Source organism: Neoarius graeffei, chromosome 6 (genome assembly GCF_027579695.1).
Source record: "Neoarius graeffei isolate fNeoGra1 chromosome 6, fNeoGra1.pri, whole genome shotgun sequence".
NCBI classification, from domain to species: domain Eukaryota; kingdom Metazoa; phylum Chordata; class Actinopteri; order Siluriformes; family Ariidae; genus Neoarius; species Neoarius graeffei.
In genome coordinates this window covers 67,723,327-67,743,121 of record NC_083574.1, presented here as the reverse complement: position 1 = coordinate 67,743,121, position 19,795 = coordinate 67,723,327, and the positions used below count along the sequence as shown (strand labels likewise).

At 43.4% G+C, this 19,795-nt stretch overlaps 1 protein-coding gene across 1 annotated transcript in view; it reads right to left on the bottom strand.

Moving 5' to 3' along the window:
- The window catches only part of LOC132888311 (reelin-like), a 1,389,809-nt gene that overhangs the window by 1,213,843 nt on the left and 156,171 nt on the right, over positions 1–19,795 (bottom strand). Inside the window, 1 exon segment of the mRNA XM_060924376.1 lies at positions 3,597–3,704. Coding sequence (XP_060780359.1) covers positions 3,597–3,704 — 108 coding nt within the window.

The following is a 19,795-nucleotide window of genomic DNA, read 5'->3' as shown; positions in this document are numbered from 1 at the left end:
ATTTATTGAGCCACTGGCACAGGCAATAAGAGAAGATGAAAATATATCTGGCATACGGATTGGAAGCACAGAACATAAAATTTGTTTGTACGCAGATGATATTCGTATGACCCTTACTAACCCCAAAATAAGCCTGCCCAAATTATTACTACTGCTTAAAGAATTTGGCTCATACTCTGGTTACAAATTAAATTTACACAAAACCCAAACTTCGATCTTTAATTAGGGACCGCACAAGAACATCTGTAGGACATGTAAATTTAAGAATACAGGTAATACAATTAAACATCTTGGAGTGCAAACACCAAAAGATTTAACTACTATTTATGAAAATAATTATACAAACATTGCAACAGATATCAAAATGGACCTAAGTCGCTGGTTGTTACTACCAATGAATATGTATAACCGAAAATAAATCATTAAAATGAATATACTACCCAGGTTCTTATTCCTGTTTCAGTCCCTGCCACTTGATGTACCTCCCAAGCAATTTAACGAATGAAATAGGATATCATTTATTTGGGGAAAACAAAAAACATGGATCAGATTTCAGACTTTACAGTTGCCTAAAGATAAAGGTGGAATGGCCTTACCCTGCTGAGAAGATTACTACAAGGCAGTGCAACTGCATTTTCTGATCTGTTGGTGTGATCTGGAGTGTGATGCAAAATGGAATGATTTGGAACAGAAATTAATAAAAATGTACCTCTCCCATCTTTACTGGGAGATAAAACTCTCCAAAAAAATATTTGAGTAAAATGACCAACACCCCCCACCCCCCTAACATCTGGCACAAAAAGCTTAGAGATTCAAAATTTGAGAGAAATGTTCGAATATTACGCTTGATAGCATATAATACGGACTTCACACCAGCCAAACTGGACAGCAGATTCAAACACTGGTTAGCTTTGAGTATCACCTCATGCTGCAATATTTCCTCTGACACTGGATTAGACTCCTTTCAATGACTTTCAGAAACCTATGATCTGGAGAAAAAAATATTTCTTCAGATATCTCCAACTGAGACATCATTATGAAGAAAAAAAACAACCACCACACATTAAAACCTATGGAGAGGAGGGAGTGAGCCTGATCGGGATATTTACTAATGCATGTAAAAATAACTCGAAAGGAAAACTGATTTCCAGGATTAATTCCACTCTAACTGGACAGGGGGCTTTCTACAATGTATATTAAAGCAAGATGGGAGAAAGAAGCTAACATACAGTTAACCGAAGACGACTGGCTTAAAGTGCATATTCTGGACCAATTTCTTTTTTTTTATATGAAAGTATGTCCCTTTACACACTCATCCAGAAGGGTAGTTTTGCACAAGGCCATCTGTTTACAGCAGAAAAAAATAAAATAAAATGCATCTGGAAAAATCCCAAGGGAGTCTGGAGCCAGATTCGTGATGTCACCTGCGGAAGTGCCAGCAGGCTGCGCGAGCTTGCACAGTTTCAGTGCACAGCCTGTGTAGACCAAGCGCTCCCATTTCTTTCCCATTGTCCAGTCTTTTGGGAAACGAAGAGTACTAATCCCATCAAGATTGGTGTTGCTACACCCTCCTATGATACATCTGTTAACCATTTTAATAATTACATGATAACGTTGAAGAAATTTGCAGAAAACCACTGGGTCGTTTTCTCATAAACAAACCAGCGCTGATGTAGGATTCAGAGGGAGGCATCCCGCATGTGACGTCACGAAAATCAATGTTTGCCGGGAAATCCAAATGCCAAGTTTTTTCAGAGGCAGACCAATTCGCCTCAAATGGCTTGATTTCAACCGAATTTTTCTGGTATTGCACAAGGTAAAAAAAAAATTGCACAAAATACAAAATGTGACACATATTTGACCAAAGTTTAACATAAAATAGGAGAATTACATTGATCTTGCTCCTGAATTTACCCATGATATGCACTTTAATATTTGCAAGACACAGTCCACCACCTCTAGTTCAGATCTGTGGAGGGAATTCACCTGGACAAACATAAGATACTTCATTCCACCAAAAATTAAAAGCTTACAGACCAACAATCCAGAACGTGGACAGTGTTGGAGAAGGTGTGATAATATGTCTGCTGGCCACTTCCACATATTCTAGGAGTGTCCAAATATCACTTCACACTGGATAGATACAATAACAGCAATCAGATCAACTATCAACCTCCAGCTTGATCCTAGTTTCAGCATTATATATCTAGGAAACATACCAGCTGGAATGAATAAATAACACATCTATTACTAATATTACTAGCAAGTAGCAAAAAAAAAAAAAGCAATAACCAGGAAATGGCTGAGCAGTGAGTGAGTGACAATCTTGGACTGGATAGAAATAGTAAAATAAATTCATAACATGGAAAGATTAACATTTTCCCTGAGACACGATACAGAGAAGGGTAATAGATATTGGAAGAAATGGAGATGTTACATGGATTCAAGATGATTGTATCACAATATGTTTGCTCTGGATGGACCTTCTCACTGGGACTTTTGAAATGGACTTTATGAATGTATGGAAGAACGCTCCCCTCTGAGTGAGGAAATCACGAAGGACAGCTATTGACATGATGGAAACACCCCCAACTCAATGTACTAGCCCATTTAATTTCTATTTTCACTTGGAATGATATAGAGTATTTCACATTGTAGTAAATGACCCTGTCTGTTGTTTGTTTTGTGTACAAGTATTGCCAAAAACAATAAAAATAAAGTTATAAAAAAATCTTAATTGGTGGCCCCTTATTACTCTTTACTCCTTTAGACATTTGTTTATTCTGCTTTGGTGTTATGGTGGTGTCGTGGTTAGCACTGTCGCCTTACAGCAAGAAGGTTCTGGGTTCGAGCCCAGTGGCTGACGGGGGCCTTTCTGTGTGGAGTTTGCATGTTCTCCCTGTGTCTGCATGAGTTTCCTCCGGGTGCTCTGGTTTCCCCCAAAGACATGCAGGTTAGACTAATTTGTGGCTCTAAATTGACCATAGGTGAGCATGTGAATGGCTCTTTGTCTCTATGTGTCAGCCCTACAATGACCTGGTGACTTGTCCAAGGTGTACCCCACCTCTCGCCCATCGTCAGCTGGGATAGGCTCCAGCTTGCCTGCAACCCTGCACAGGATAAGTGGTTATGGATAATGGATGGATGGATGGATGGATGGATGGATGGATGGATTATTCTGCTTTACAGGATAAAGTTCATATACACTCACAAATCAATTTAATGTCTGTGAAAATTCTCAGTCATCCAGGTCATAGTAAACTGTGGGTGGTAAAAGAGAGCAACTGGACTTGCTTGAAGATTCTTGAAGACGTTTCACCTCTCGTCCAAAGGCTTCTTCAGTTCTGTCTGACTAATGGGGATACTCCCCATTAGTCAGACAGAACTGAAGAAGCCTTCGGACGAGAGGTGAAACATCTTCAAGAATCTTCAAGCAAGTCCAGTTGCTCTCTTTTACCACCCACAATCAATTTAATAGATGCATCTATAAATCTGGCCATTCATTCCATTATTTAGTCAGCCAATCAGTCAGTCAATTTGGCAGCAGAGCAATGGATAAAATCATGCACATACCAGAGCTTCAGTTACAGACTTACCAAATCCAAGAGAAGCAGGAGGAGCAATGGGTACTGCTTGGACAGTGGTGGAGGTGTAAAGACCAGTGACTAACATGCCATCGAAGAATGAACTAGTGGACACTGTCACTGCAAAGAGATGGACATAATTAATAAATAGAGGCCATATATAAGGATATTACATGGTTGCACAAAGATATGAAGTTTATCTGTGAGTAGTGAATATACAACCCCGATTCCAAAAAAGTTGGGACAAAGTACAAATTGTACATAAAAACAGAATGCAATAATTTACAAATCTGAAAAACTGATATTGTATTCACAATAGAACAGAGACAACATATCAAATGTCGAAAGTGAGACATTTTGAAATTTCATGCCAAATATTGGCTCATTTGAAATTTCATGACAGCAACACATCTCAAAAAAGTTGGGACAGGGACAATAAGAGGCTGGAAAAGTTAAAGGTACAAAAAAGGAACAGCTGGAGGACCAAATTGCAACTCATTAGGTCAATTGGCAATAGGTCATTAACATGACTGGGTATAAAAAGAGCATCTTGGAGTGGCAGCGGCTCTCAGAAGTAAAGATGGGAAGAGGATCACCAATCCCCCTAATTCTGCGCCGACAAATAGTGGAGCAATATCAGAAAGGAGTTCGACAGTGTAAAATTGCAAAGAGTTTGAACATATCATCATCTACAGTGCATAATATCATCAAAAGAGTCAGAGAATCTGGAAGAATCTCCGTGCGTAAGGGTCAAGGCCGGAAAACCATACTGGGTGCCTGTGATCTCCGGGCCCTTAGACGGCACTGCATCACATACAGGCATGCTTCTGCATTGGAAATCACAAAATGGACTCAGGAATATTTCCAGAGAACATTATCTGTGAACACAATTCACCGTGCCATCCACCGTTGCCAGCTAAAACTCTATAGTTCAAAGAAGAAGCCGTATCTAAACATGATCCAGAAGCGCAGACATCTTCTCTGGGCCAAGGCTCATTTAAAATGGACTGTGGCAAAGTGGAAAACTGTTCTGTGGTCAGACGAATCAAAATTTGAAGTTCTGTATGGAAATCAGGGACGCCGTGTCATTCGGACTAAAGAGGAGAAGGACGACCCAAGTTGTTATCGGGGCTCAGTTCAGAAGCCTGCATCTCTGATGGTATGGGGTTGCATTAGTGCGTGTGGCATGGGCAGCTTACACATCTGGAAAGATGCCATCAATGCTGAAAGGTATATCCAGGTTCTAGAGCAACATATGCTCCTATCCAGACAACGTCTCTTTCAGGGAAAACCTTGCATTTTCCAACATGACAATGCCAAACCACATACTGCATCAATTACAGCATCATGGCTGCGTAGAAGAAGGGTCCGGGTACTGAACTGGCCAGCCTGCAGTCCAGATCTTTCACCCATAGAAAACATTTGGCGCATCATAAAATGGAATATATGACAAAAAAGACCTAAGACAGTTGAGCAACTAGAATCCTACATTAGACAAGAATGGGTTAACATTCCTATCCCTAAACTTGAGCAACTTGTCTCCTCAGTCCCCAGACGTTTACAGACTGTTGTAAAGAGAAAAGGGGATGTCTCACAGTGGTAAACATGGCCTTGTCCCAACTTTTTTGAGATGTGTTGTTGTCATGAAATTTAAAATCACCTAATTTTTCTCTTTAAATGATACATTTTCTCAGTTTAAACATTTGATATGTCATCTATGTTCTATTCTGAATAAAATATGGAATTTTGAAACTTCCACATCATTGCATTCCGTTTTTATTTACAATTTGTACTTTGTCCCAACTTTTTTGGAATCAGGGTTGTATTTTATGAGTGCGTGGAGCAAACAAGTGAAATATTTTTCAACATGAGAAGATAAACTTCATGTCTTTGTATAACCATGTAATATTCTTTGTATTATATTGACACATCCACAAAAAATGCAAGTTAATGAAAAGAATTTTAATTTTGAACCGGTTCACCATTTTGACAAAGCACATCAAGTTAGTGGGAAAACACTGGGAGTGATGTGATCAGAGTGAAATATGTCACTCAGGTCCACAATGTATTTCATATGAAAAATATGAGTTTTCCAACACGAAAAGATAAACTTAATATCTTCAAGACAATGTGTGATTTTCTTATTATACAGACATTCACAAACAAAAAGTATGCAAATTTAACAAAATATGTCACTCAATGTCCCAGATGGAGTTTGTATGAAAGATATGATTGGCATATTTCCTTGTAAAACAGGTGTGTGTGTAAAATTTATATTATATATAAAACCATGCATACACACACGCACACACACACATACCCTTCCACAAATAAAGAAGAACCCACAACCATCTCTGAAATTACTTGAATCCATCACTGTTTATTCGATGTTCAACACAAATCAGACTTTGATTTTTGATTCAATTGTATTTTACCTAACAAAACAAATGAAAATGGTATTGACAAAAAATGCTGGTACTCTTAATGTAATATTTTGCTGCACAACCTTTAGCAGCAATCAGTGCTAACAAGCGATCTCTGTAGCTCTCAATGAGACTTCTGCATCTGCCAACAGGTAGTTTGGCCCACTCTTCCTGAGCAATCTGTCTCAGGTTTGAAGGATGCCTTCTCCACACTGCATGTTTCAACTCTTTCTAGAGATGTTTGACAGAATTCAGATCAGGGCTCATAAAAAGCCACTTCAAAATAGTCCAATGTTTTGTTCTTTGCTATTCTTGTGTGCTTTTAACTGTGTGTTTTGGGTCTTTATCCTGTTGGAGGACCCATGACCTGCAACTGAGACAGAGATTTCTAATATGGGGTACTACATTTTGCTCCAGAATGCCTTGGAAGTCTTGAGATTTCATTGTGGCCTGCACAGATTCAAGGCACTGTCATGATCCGTCCCGGACTTCCACTCCGGAGAATTACTATCTCCCAGTTCAGCGCAATCCGGATCCGGGACGGGACTTCAATTTGGCCGGCATTCACTTCCTGATCTGCTCTGCTGTGTATAAATAGGCCGTTCTCAGAAGGGGACTTTGCCAGAACGTCTTGTCTGTTTCTCACATTGGCTCTGTGCCATTTTTTGTTTCCTGGATTTTTGCTCTCCGTTTTGCCTAGTCTTAGCCACAGCTTTTTGCACTCACATTTTGTCAGTTTTTTTCATGCTTTTTGCACTACGTTTTTTGTCAGAACTATTTTTCATGTTTTTTCATATTAGCACTTTGTCTACCTCGTTGTTGTCTGGATTATTTTTGCTATATTTGTTCATTGACTCTTTTTAGACTTTAAATAATTTTTTATTCATTGGATTTCCTGGTTTGTGTTCGGCTATTGGATCCTAACTCACCACATCTCGCCACCCTTAACAGCATGTTCTGACCAACATGGATCCAGCAGAACTTAACCATTTGAGAATGGCTATGCAGCAGCAAGGAGCCCTCCTCGGGACCCACTAACAGAAACTCTGGCAGATCACTCAGAATCTGGCCACCCTGTCCAACTCACTCAACCTCCTAGCCACACAATTCCAGCACTCCCAAGCCGTGCCTACCCCTGTCCAGCCGCCTCTTTCTTCACCTCCCGCTACTGCCGCTTTCCACGAACCAAGACTCCCTTCTCCTCAGCCCTACAGTGCAGGTACCAGGTACCTGCAGATCTTTTTTGTTAGTGTTCACTGATCTTGGAGCTTCGACCTCTGGCTTTCCCCACAGAACGCTCCCGGGTAGCCTATACCATCACAAGCCTCACCGGCAAGGCCTGGGAATGGGGGATGGTGGTCTGGGACACCAACGTGCCCTGTTGTTCCAGCTTCAAGGAATTCTCTGAGGAAGTGAGGTGAACATTCGACCGTTTTCTGTCTGGCTGGGAGGCAGCAAGAGAGCTCATGGAGCTGCGGCGGGGTCCTGATCTACCTCGGATTATGCCATCGAGTTCTAGACATTGGCAGCGTCATGCGGTTGGAACAAGAGTGCCCTGGTCGACGCGTTCCTACATGGCTTATCCGACACCATCAAGGATGAACTCGCCTCACAGGAACTGCCGTCGGACCTCTCCAGCCTGATGGACCTTGCCAATCATATTGACGCGTGGGTCCAACAATGGAGGAGAGAGAGGAGCCGCCGTAACTTCAACCCCTCTCCACCACCCACCTCGTCCATCGAACCCATGCAGGTAGATCTGGTACGGGGGTCAGCGGAGGAACGACTGCGCTGACAGAGCACGGGGGCTTGTTTCTACTGAGATCAGCAGGGACACATCTGCCGAGCCTGCCCGCTAAAAGGATGAGCCCACCAGTGAATCGAGGGGCCCTGGTGGGCAATGCTCAGAACCAGTCCCCTGCTGACCGACCGTTGCTCCCCATCATCACACTCAACAATCGGCATCACCATATTCAGGCACTCATCGACTCGGGGACGGACAGGAACCTGATCTGCTCTGCCACCGCCAAGGGTCTCGGAATCCCGTTACTCGCCCTCGAGGTCCCTCTCACCGTCCTGACACTCAATGGCACTGGCTTGACCACCACCACTCACCTCACCACCCTGTTCACCCTAAGAATTTCCAGCAATCACTCCAAAACTATACAATAGGGGTCTGCACGGGACAGAATTTTCAGTCCCGCTCCCGCATTGTGTAGTCCCGCTCCTGCAAAGAATTATGATTTTCAGTCCCGCTCCTACCCGCGCCTGCCATATTTTGTCCTACTCCCGCCCGCAAATCCCGCATGATGCAGACATTCGCGTTATTTCCCTCACACGAGTACACGAGTGAGAATGACTTCCAAATGTCTGATTTCAGGACTCTTGACTTTTTAACGATAAATGTACCTCTTTTTAAAACAGTCCTTACTTCTGAAGCACTGTGAGCTTCACTAGAGGAGCTCTGCTCTTCTGCCATGATCGGAGATCTCAAACATGGAAGAGCGGAAAGGAATCGGAAATGTACACGAGATTAGACCACATCTGCAAATTTGGGCATCTTAAAATGTTTTTATTAATGCCAAATAAAATATCCAGCACAAATTATATATGATAGACAAATTAATAATTTATAAATTTTATTTTAAACACGTTTTTAGTTAGCGGGACTGCAGCTTATCACCTCTCCCGCCCGCTCCCGCATTGTGCACTCCCCCTCCCGCCCGCGCCCGCGATGAGCTTTCAAAATTTGTCCCGCGCCACACTGCTTTGCATTGGGTCCCGCGGGAGTGCAGGGCTCTACTATACAACTTCACTTCATGAACAACCCTCGCATTCCTATTATTCTGGGATTACCCTGGTTGATGCAGCACAACCCCCACTTAAACTGGACTGACCACACCATCTTAGGCTGGACTCCTTCCTGCCTGAACTCTGCTCTGCCTCCTGCCAAACCACCTCAGCCAACGAATTTCCTGACCTTTCTCATGTGCCTCCGGAATATCTGGACCTCAGACCTATCTTCAGTAAGACCCAAGCAGTGTCCTTTCCCTCTCATAGGCCCTATGACTGCAGTATCGACCTCCTGCCAGGGATGGCACCACCCAAGGGACGTCTCTACTCTCTTCCCCCCTGCTGAGAGACAAGCCATGGAGAAATAAATCACTGAGTCTCTGGCAGCTGGGATCATCCGCCCTTCCTCCTCCCCAGCAGAGGTGGGATTCTTCTTCGTGGAGAAGAAAGACAAGTTGCTCTGCCCCTGCATTGACTATCGAGGTCTCAACACCATCACAGTCAAGAACCACTACCCACTACCGCTCATGACTACAGCCTTTGAACTACTCCAGGGAACTGAGGTGTTCACTAAACTGGACTTATGCAATGCCTATCACCTAGTCAGGATCAGGGAAGGGGACGAGTGGAAGACAGCCTTCAACACCACCACAGGCCACTATGAGTACCTCGTAGTCCCTTTCAGCCTGACTAACGCACCCGCGGTATTCCAGGCATTGGTTAATGATGTCTTGAGAGACTTTAACACCTTTGTCTTTGTTTACCTGGACAACATCTTGATTTTCTCTCACTCCCTGGAGGAACATCAGGGTCACGTCCGGCAGGTTCTTCAACATCTGCTGGAGAATAAGCTGTTCATTAAGGCAGAGAAAAGCAAGTTCCACCAAGGCTGTGTCTCATTCCTGGGGTTCATCATTTCACCAGCCAAGATCCAGATGGACCCCCTCAAGCCAGAGGCAGTCGCTGACTGGCCCATCCCATCTTCGAGATGAGAGCTCCAGCACTTCCTGGGGTTCACCAACTTTTACAGGCATTTCATCCGCAACTTCAGCACGGTGGCCGGACCTCTCTCAGCCCTGACCTCGACCAAGTTCAAGTGGGGGGAGGAAGCAGAGAAAGCCTTTTCCAGTCTCAAGCACAGGTTTACCACAGCACCCATTCTCACCATACCTGATTCTACCAAGCAGTTTATCGTCGCGGTTGATGCCTCCAAGTCAGGGGTTGGAGCCATCCTATCCCAGAGGGCCAATGCCAACAAGGTCCGCCCATGCTCCTTCTTCTCCCGCCAGCTATCCTCAGCCAAACGAAACTACGACATTGGCGACCGAGAACTACTGGCCGTGAAACTAGCCTTGGAAGAGTGGAGGCACTGGCTCAAGGGGTCCGACCTCCCGTTCCTAGTCTGGACCGACCATAAAAACCTGGAGTACCTCAAGTCTGCCAAACGTCTCAACTCTCGTCAAGCCCATTGGTCTCTCTTCTTCTCCCGATTCAACTTCACTCCCAGGCTCCAAGAACAGCAAACCCGATGGCCTGTCCAGGATGTTCTCTTCCCACCAAGAGGAGTCCAAGCCACCCGAGACTATCCTTCCTCCATGCTGCCTGGTGGGAGCTGCTATTCTAGAAGTTGAGACACTTGTGCAGAAGGCCCTGGAGCAGGACCCTGGTGAAGGTAACTCCAACAATATTCCTCATAACCATCTGTTTGTTCCCTGTCATGTGCGAACTCAAGTGCTGCAGTGGGTCACAGTTCCAAGCTGGCCTGTCATCTGAGAGCCGCCCGAACCCTGTCTCTCATCCAGCAGCGCTTTTGGTGGCCATCCATCAAGGAGGACGTCCAGGAGTTCGTGGCAGCCTGCGACACATGCTCCCAGAACAAGACAGCCAATTGACCCCCTGCCAGCTTACTAAGACCCCTTCCTAATCCACATTGACCTTGGTCTCACATCGCCCTGGACTTCATTACAGGACTCCCCAACTCAGGTGGCAATCCATGCATCCTCACCATCATTAATCATTTTTCTAAGACCGTCCATTTCATTCCTCTGCCAAAGAGACCACAGAACTACTAATCCACCACGTTTTCTGCCTACATGGTCTGCCTACCAACATAGTTTCTGACCGGGGTCCTCAGTTCACTGCACAGTTCTGGAGAGCCTTCTGCAAACTCATTGGGGCCACCTGTAGTCTCATCTCAGGCTTCCACCCGCAGACCAACAGCCAGGCAAAACAGGCTAAGCAGGCTTTGGAGGTTGCACTCAGGTGCATGGCATCCAGAGATGCCAGTTCTTGGAGCAAGTACCTACCTTGGATCGAATATGCACATAACACTCTCCCTTCCTCTGCCACAGGTCTCTCTCCATTCCAGTGCTCATTAGGATATCAACCACAACTGTTCCCCAGCCAGGAGGTGGTCACCGTACCATCGGCCCAGGCCTTTATACACCGCTGCAGGAGAACGTGGGCATTGGCCTGGAGAAGACTCATTCACTCCGCGCTCGCATCCAAGAAGCAGGCCGACAAATGTCGCTCCAAGGCCCCCACCTACTGAGTGGGTCAACGAGTTATGCTCTCCACATGCCACCTAGGGCCATCTCTTGCAAGCTGGCACCCAGGTTCCTTGGACCCTTCCTCATCAAGAAGGTAATTAACCCATGTTCCATTAGACTGGCATTACCACTCACCATGCGATGTGTTCACCCCACCTTTCATGTATCACAGCTTAAACCTCTGGTTTCCGGTCATATGTCTTCTTCCATTGAACCCACTGTCACTCAAAAAGTGACAGATGATACAGACACTGATGTCCCTTGACCTTGGAGTTCAACTTTTCTCTCTTTGCACATTGTCCTTGGCTTTCCGTCTATGGTTGACACTATCCTTCTATTCAATCTGTGATGGATGTTCCTCTTGCAGTCACATCCAGGAAGGTTGGCTACAATCCCATGGAACTTAAATGTCTTCATAATATTTGCAGCTGTAGTCATAGGAACATCAAGATACTTGGAGATAGTCTTATAGCCTTTGCCTTTAACATGCTTGTCTGCAATTCTCTTTCTGATCTCCTCAAAAAAACTCTGCTTATCTTTCTCTGGTCCATGTTCAGTGTGGTGTACACGACAATACCAAATGGCAGAGCGATGACTTCTCATCTCATCTCATTATCTCTAGCTGCTTTATCCTGTTCTACAGGGTCGCAGGCAAGCTGGAGCCTATCCCAGCTGACTACGGGCGAAAGGCGGGGTACACCCTGGACAAGTCACCAGGTCATCACAGGGCTGACACATAGACACAAACAACCATTCACACTCACATTCACACCTACGGTCAATTTAGAGTAACCAGTTAACCTAACCTGCATGTCTTTGGACTGTGGGGGAAACGGGAGCACCCGGAGGAAACCCACATGGACATGGGGAGAACATGCAAACTCCGCACAGAAAGGCCCTCGCCAGCCACGGGGCTTGAATCCGGACCTTCTTGCTGTGAGGCGACAGCGCTAACCACTACACCACCGTGCTGCCCAGAGCGATGACTTTTTCCATTTAAATAGACTGAATGGCTGATTACAAGATTTAAGACACCTGTGATTCTATTTAAGGTTAAACAATTACTGTAGCTTGAAATATCACTACAATCCAATCATTTATTATCTTTTCTTGGGGTACCAACAAATCTGTCCAGGCTATTTTAGAACATCTTTGTAAAATAAACAATGTTTTTATTGTTTGCTTTACTCTATGGACATACCAAAGGCATGCAAGTATACATAAAGAAATTGCTTTTAATTTTGTTACTTTTCAGGAGGAATAAAGCATTATTTCAGCAAGCTGTAAAGGTACCAACAAAGTTGTCCATGTCTGCACGCACACACGCAAGTTAAAAGTTTTGACACACCTTCTAATTAAATGTTTTTCTTTTTTTCTTCTTTTTTTAATTCATGAAAAGACACTTAATGTCAAAGTAATTATGGACTGGCATTTCTGTTTACTTAGTTGAGTGGTTCTTGACACAACATGGATTACTACAGTTGTTGAATAGGGCTATTTTCTGCTTGTGAGGGCCCTCCCTGTCAATCACACACACAGTTACAACAGTTTCCTGTGGAGGCTCTCATGAAGAGAGCGAGAGTTGACATTATGGGCTCCTTTCCCCATTTGAACAGAGAAAACTGCTTTGTGTAATTTTCTGTGGACTACTTTACAAAATGACCAGAGGCTTATGCCATACCAGACCAAGAAGCAGAGGATGTCATGGGCCGGTTTCTGAAGGAGCATTTTCATACAGTAACTCCCCAGAGTTGTTCACAGTGTCGTAGAATCACACATCTTTGCAGCCTTGTGTGACCAGCTGGGCATACCCGTACATGTGATGCACACCACACTATTACACCCACAGAGAGATGTCCTTGTTGAGAGATTTTACTTCGTCTTTCCTTGGTCGTGACTAATTATTTTTACATAACAGTCGAAAATTTAAATGTCTCTCTCTGCATGTGGAGTTAAATTTCAAGTGATTTATGTTTCAAAATACTTCATCTTCTTATACACTGGCAGTCAAAAGTTTGGACACCACCTCAGTCAATGGATTTACTTTATTTTTACGAAACAAAATAGACACTTCATGTCTTAAAGTAATGATGAACTGTTGTTTGGATGGCTAGTTTGGCAGTGAGCAAGAACTTTTTCAGGTGGTTCTTGACATATTATGGATTACTACAGTTATAAAATAGGGCTATTTACTGTATTTTTATCAATTACTGTTTTCTGTTTGATGGTCTCAAATGCATTAAGAAGGCAGTAAATAATATTATTTAACTTTTGACAAGGCAAATCTATTATTTAAAAATTAATCCAGGTGACTGCCTCATGAAGCTAGTGAAAATAATGCCAGTAATGTGCAAAGCTGTCATCAAGGTAAATGGTGGCTACTTTGAAGATTCAAAAATATGAAACATATGTTTGTTTTTCTTTTTTGTTCTCCATGTATGTTCCATATGTTATGCCATAGTTTTGATGTCTTTAGTATTGTTCTACAATGTAGAAAGTTGTCAAAATACAGAAAAACCTACAGTATGAATGAGTCAGTGTGAACAAACTTTTCACTGGTACTGGATGTAGGTATAATGTTTGCTGATTATGCATGTTTCAATGAGTGAGTGACAGAGAGAGAGAAAGAAAAGATGTTTAGGCAGGGGATACGGCACCTCAGGGTGTAGTTGCTATTACACCATCCCTTCATAGATGAACATGCATCCTAAATGTCTGCTTCTAAAACAAACAAACAAAAACCCTCAAACAAAAATAAAAATATCCTTCTTACCTGACTTAGGTCAGTTTTACAATTTATACAATTAATTACATTTCTAAATCCAGAATTCATGTTTTCAAAACTCTTTGCACAATTCTCTTTATAAACACGCAACTCAGCACAGCAAATATTTATACTTGCAATGTGTAACCATTGCACTGAAAATGGATTTCTGGCATTCTCTTTTTGGGGCCACTAACATATTATCAGTGTTTAAACCTTGGAACAGCAAGGTTTTTTTGTAACCAGCAACATTGTTTTTGCTTTATACTGAAGACGTTTGAATTTGAGATCAAAAGATGAACATTAGATTACAGATCAGAAGTTCAGCTTTCATTTCTTGATATGTTCCAAGTTGTTTAACACATATCTATACGTGTTAAACAACTTAGACTGGCATCTTTGGAGACACACTGCCCAATTTTTAAGGCCCACTTTTCACGGGGACGGTATAAAACAAAAACGCAAAAGTCCGTTTCGTTCTCACTTTTTTCCGCGTCTACACGACCGTTTTCAAGGAGGAAATCTGCGTCTATACGGTGACGCATAAATGTCTGCACGCATGCGCAACGTCTTCCGTCTTGTCTGATCTGTACATCTGCGCCGCTGTTCTGTCAAGTTATCCTACCTCTTGGATTTGTCCTACCAAGCCTACTGTGCATGCGCGAAATCCAGGAGGGTAGGAAAATTCAACAGTAGTTTTGTCCCACCGATCAGCTGGGCTGATAGAAAATCGGTGAGAATTTCACGCATTTGCCAATTTTTATGTTTTGTGCGTATTGGTCGAGTCTTTGGCCGAGTCAAATAATTTGTAATGACTTGTTTTGAATAATAAAACGGTCTGTATGAGAACTTGCTAGGATAACTTTACAGAACACCGGTCCGGCTGAGGTACTGTAGTGCTCGAGGGAGGAGCAGGAGCAAACCGAAACTCTTTTAATCTGCCTTTATTAAGTAACACTCACTCTTGTTTCGGTGAAGAAGAGAAAAGGCAGTGTCCATCTCAGAAAATAAACCCGTTCGGCTGCTAGTTTTGTTTTCAGTCTCGGGTTTATGGTTTCATGAGCGGCTTGAATAGGCGGCGCGCGCGTGTGCGCACCTGCGGTGTATGTGTGTAACTTGGCGACACCAAACTGAGGAGCTCCAGCTGGGTGGGTGAGCAGGAAGACACATCTACTGCATTAAAACACAGGGCAGCTTGAAGGTCTGTTGGATCGATGTAATCAGACATGCTCTTACTTTTTTACTTACTTTCCTACTTCCCGGGCTGGCATGTACTGTATATGACATATGTATGACGTAAACGCGTACCCGACGTGAGCAGATCCAAGCAGAGTTTCGTGTATTGGGTAGTTTAGACGGATATGCAACGGGGGCCGTTTTTAACTTATCCACTCTGGAAGGCGTTTTCAATTTTATCCATTTTTCAGCTTTGGAAACGCCATCCCCGTGTAAACGAAAGGCACTTCCGATAAAATATTTAGTCATTTTTACCCGACAACGTCCTCGTGTAAACGGGCCCCAAGTTAGTAAAATTATAGGAACAGATAGTCTTCAAGTAAATTAAAAGTAAATATAATATTGATATATTTATCCAACTTAATACTTGGTGACGTATCCCTTGTTTGCTATAACTGCATCAAGCCTGTGACCCGCTGACATTACAAGTGCAAATCTATTACATTTATCTTTTGTGATACTCTTCCAGGCTTGTAGTGCAGCTTATTTCAGTTCTTGATTGTTTTTGAGTGTTTCTCCCTTCACTCTCATCTTTAGGAGGTGAGACTTTGCCAGTCTATTGCATGCAAGGACAATGTGTGATGTGGATGAAATCTTGTGGCCAAATGCAGAAGAAAGGATTGACTAGCATTGCACTAATATCTGATTCACTGAATTTCATTCATTGTCAAACTGCTTTCTCCTGGCCAGGGTTATGGTGGATCTGGAGTTTATCCAAGGAACACTGAGTGCAAGACAGGAATTGCTGATATTTTTATGCATATGTAACCACACACATACACTGAAGTAATCACCCACATATACTGATTTGTCTTATGCTGATTGTATATTAATTCAAAGCCAATTATGTTGATTTTCAGTAATGAGTAAATGAAGTTGATTCTATTAAAAGTAATAATAAATTGATTCACGAATTATCATAATTAAAGTAAACAAGTAAAATACAATAAAGACATTCAGATTGCTTATACTGAAAGGTTGTTTTCTGCTAAATCACAGGTCTATTAAAAAAAAAAAAAAAAGTATCATTCTAACTCCAGCACCTGCAGGGTTATCATATGTTGTAATAAGCTAGCTGAAGGTGTGAATGTGAATGGTTGTTTGTCTCTATGTGTCAGCCCTGCAATGATCTGGCAACTTGTCCAGGGTGTACCCTGCCTATTGTCAGCTGGGATAGGCTCCAGCTTGCCCGCAGCCCTGCACAAGATATGCAGTTACAGATATAGATGGATAATTTCCAGAGTAAGGGATCAAGAGAGGACTTCTCTAGCTCTGAATGATGAGTGAAGACAAGAAAATACCTTTCATTTTCTAAATCTTTAAAAGATGTCAAAGAACAGAAAGCCTTTGAATAATTTTAAAAACAGTTATGTTTTCTGTTCAAACAACAAGAATGATCAAATGAACAAAATGATCAGATTGTCCAGGAAGGCTGTTTGCATTATAAAATATTTAAATACACTGTATGTGATGACTGTCACACCTGCGTGCTGTAGCAAGTGCATCACACAGACTCTCGGGTGCACTCCAAACAGTGCACACACCAAGCGGAATCGTGCCATTAACCATGCACACCTGCACAATATTAAGGCGCAATCAGAGCACCTATATAAAGACTGCATAAACACATGCTTACTGTGAAGTATTGCATTATATTGTGGACACTTTACTGAGCCTTAGTTCCTTGTTTGTATTCCTGATTTCCTGTTTCCTCATGTCTTGATTCTGCCTGTGCTGATTTGTTTGTGCCTCGCTCGACCTTTTGTTTGTTTTCTCATCTCTGAATTTTGCCTGCCGATTTGGATTGTTTGCCTGTTGTCCCTTTTATTAATAAAACACTTCTGCACTTGCATCCATCTTCCAACCCATACCTGACAGAATACTTTGCCAAACTATGGATGTAGCAGAGGTTTATCAGCACGCCCATCCACGTCACTTCCGGATTTCCATACCTCAGTCCCTAACCACGTTTTTCCAGCAGTGTGTTGGATTTGCCATCCCGACACCCTATGATGGAGTGTATCACCCTAGGGGAATCAGCCTGCAGTGTGCCTCTTTTATGCAGACCTTGAAGAACCCAAGCCTCCAGAACATGTCTGAGTAAGCTGCATGATCTCTTGCCTCATAGGACAAGCACGCCAGTAGGCCAAGTACCTCATGAGAGTAGAACACCCTTGCCAAGCCTGCAGGCTTTTCAGGTCATACTCTGGTAACTCAATGAGGCATTAGAGAAGGAGGACCCCCATTAATTTTTTTTTTTTTTTGGGGGGGGGCTATCATGCCTGAGGCCGACACAGCAGCAGCAGCAGAGGAGGCTGTTGCTCCAGAGCTCCTCCTAGAAGCAGTCACTCCAGAGCCAATCCCACAGTCCATTCCACAGTCAACCCCTGAGCCAGCACATGAACCAGCGCCAGTGACCGAACCAGAGCTAGGACCAGTGCAAGAGTCCGTGCAAGAGTCTGTGCCAGAACCAGCAACAGAGTCAGAACCAATGCCTAAGTCACTGCCAGTGCAAGAATCAGAGTCAGTGCTGGAACCAGCACAAGAGCCAATGCCAGAGATGGAACCAGAGCCAGCAACACCGCCAATGCCAGAACAAATGCCTGAATCAGCGCCAGTTCCAGAACCAGTGCAAGAGGATGACGGGGCGGCCACTGTCCCAGACGGCTATGAAGACATTGTCATCCCATTGCCACCCAGCTATGAAGATGCCATCATCCCATGGCTGCCTGACTATGAAGACATAATCGTCCCACTGCTGCCCAACAATGAAGATGTCATCCTGCCACTGCCCGACTATAAAGACATTGTCATCCTGCCACTGCCTGGCCATGAAGACGTCGTCTCACCACTGTATCCTGACTGGGACCAGAACGATGCAGAGACAGAGCTTGAGCCCATGCCTGAGTCCAGTCCAGAGTCCAAGTCAGGTCCAGAGCTTGAGCCTGCATCCAGTCTGAAGTCCAGGTCCAGTCCAGAGCTTGAAGACAAACACCAAGGTGGATGAATACTTTTGCAAAACAATGTAATTGGGGACTAGTGGTGACTCTTGCCATTACATAATTTCTGTTAATGACTCTCCATCTCACTGGCTTAACACCTATGATTTGGAGGCGTCTCTTTGACAGATGTAATTGTCTTGCTAAAAATTGAGCATAACACAGTTCTGGCAGGCCATGAAGTCAAGCTCAGCCCTCAATCCCAGCTACATCAGCTGATTGCAGCTGATCTCAAGCCAGACCACATCAGCTGTCAGCTCAGCTGATTCCCTTCTATGGATTCTATTGGCATATCTCTCATAGAGCATGTTATTTAAGCTGCTTTAACCTGCCTACCTTTGCTGCTTCATCTGCAAGCCATTTTGCAACCCACCTCCACTCCAGGCCCTCTCTTTTTATGCTGTCTGACTTTAATCAATGCCATTTCTTTATCACTGATGCCTGCTCACAATCCTGCAAACTTATGTGCTCTCTGCTGCTCGCTATATGCAATCTGGGTTAGCCAAGTTCACATTAAAATATGTAGGACACTGCATGGTCTTACTTCACTTACTTTTGTGCCACCTTCTCTGTAGCTATTCAGCTTGTCAATATTTCTATCATTGTAGCTATTAATAAAATAATTGTATATACACACACTTGTGCATTTTTCAGTATGACGACATTTTGAAGTCATCAGTGTGGCAGGGTACATTATCCTGCCAGAAGAGGCCAGTGCTATTAATGAATAGCATTGCCTTAAAAGGGTATACTTGGTTTGCAACCGTGTTTAGGTAGGTGGTATGTGTCAAAGTAACATCCACATGAATGCTAGGACCTATAATTTCCCAGCAGAACATTGCCCAGTGCATCGCACTGCCTCTGCCATGTGCCTTCTTCCTGTGGTGCATCCTGGCACCATCTCTTCCCCAGATAAGCAACACACAGGCACCAGCCGGCCACATATAAAAGAAAATGGGATTCACCAGTCCAGGCCACCTTCCATTGCTCCATGGTCCAGTTCTGATGCTCACATGCCTATTGTAGGCACTTTTCTTGGTGGACAGGAGTCAGCATGAGCACTCTGACCAGTCTGCAGCTACTCAGCCAATACAAAGCAAGCTGTGATGCACTGTGCATTCTCACACCTTTCTGTCATAGCCAGCATTAACATTTTCAGCAATTTGTGTTACAGGTGGTCTTCTGTGGTTCGCTGATTGTCCTTCCTTGGAACACTTACTGACAGATAATAAATCACTGCATACCAGGAACACCCCCATGATTGACAATTTTGGAGATGTGTTGATCCAGTCATCTAACCATTGCAATTTGGTCCTTGTCAAAGATGCTAAGCTCCTTACACTTGCCCATTTTTCTGCTTCCAACACCTCAACTTTGAGAACTGACTGTTCACTTACTGACTAACATATCCTACCCTTTAATTGGAGTCATTGTGACAATATAATCA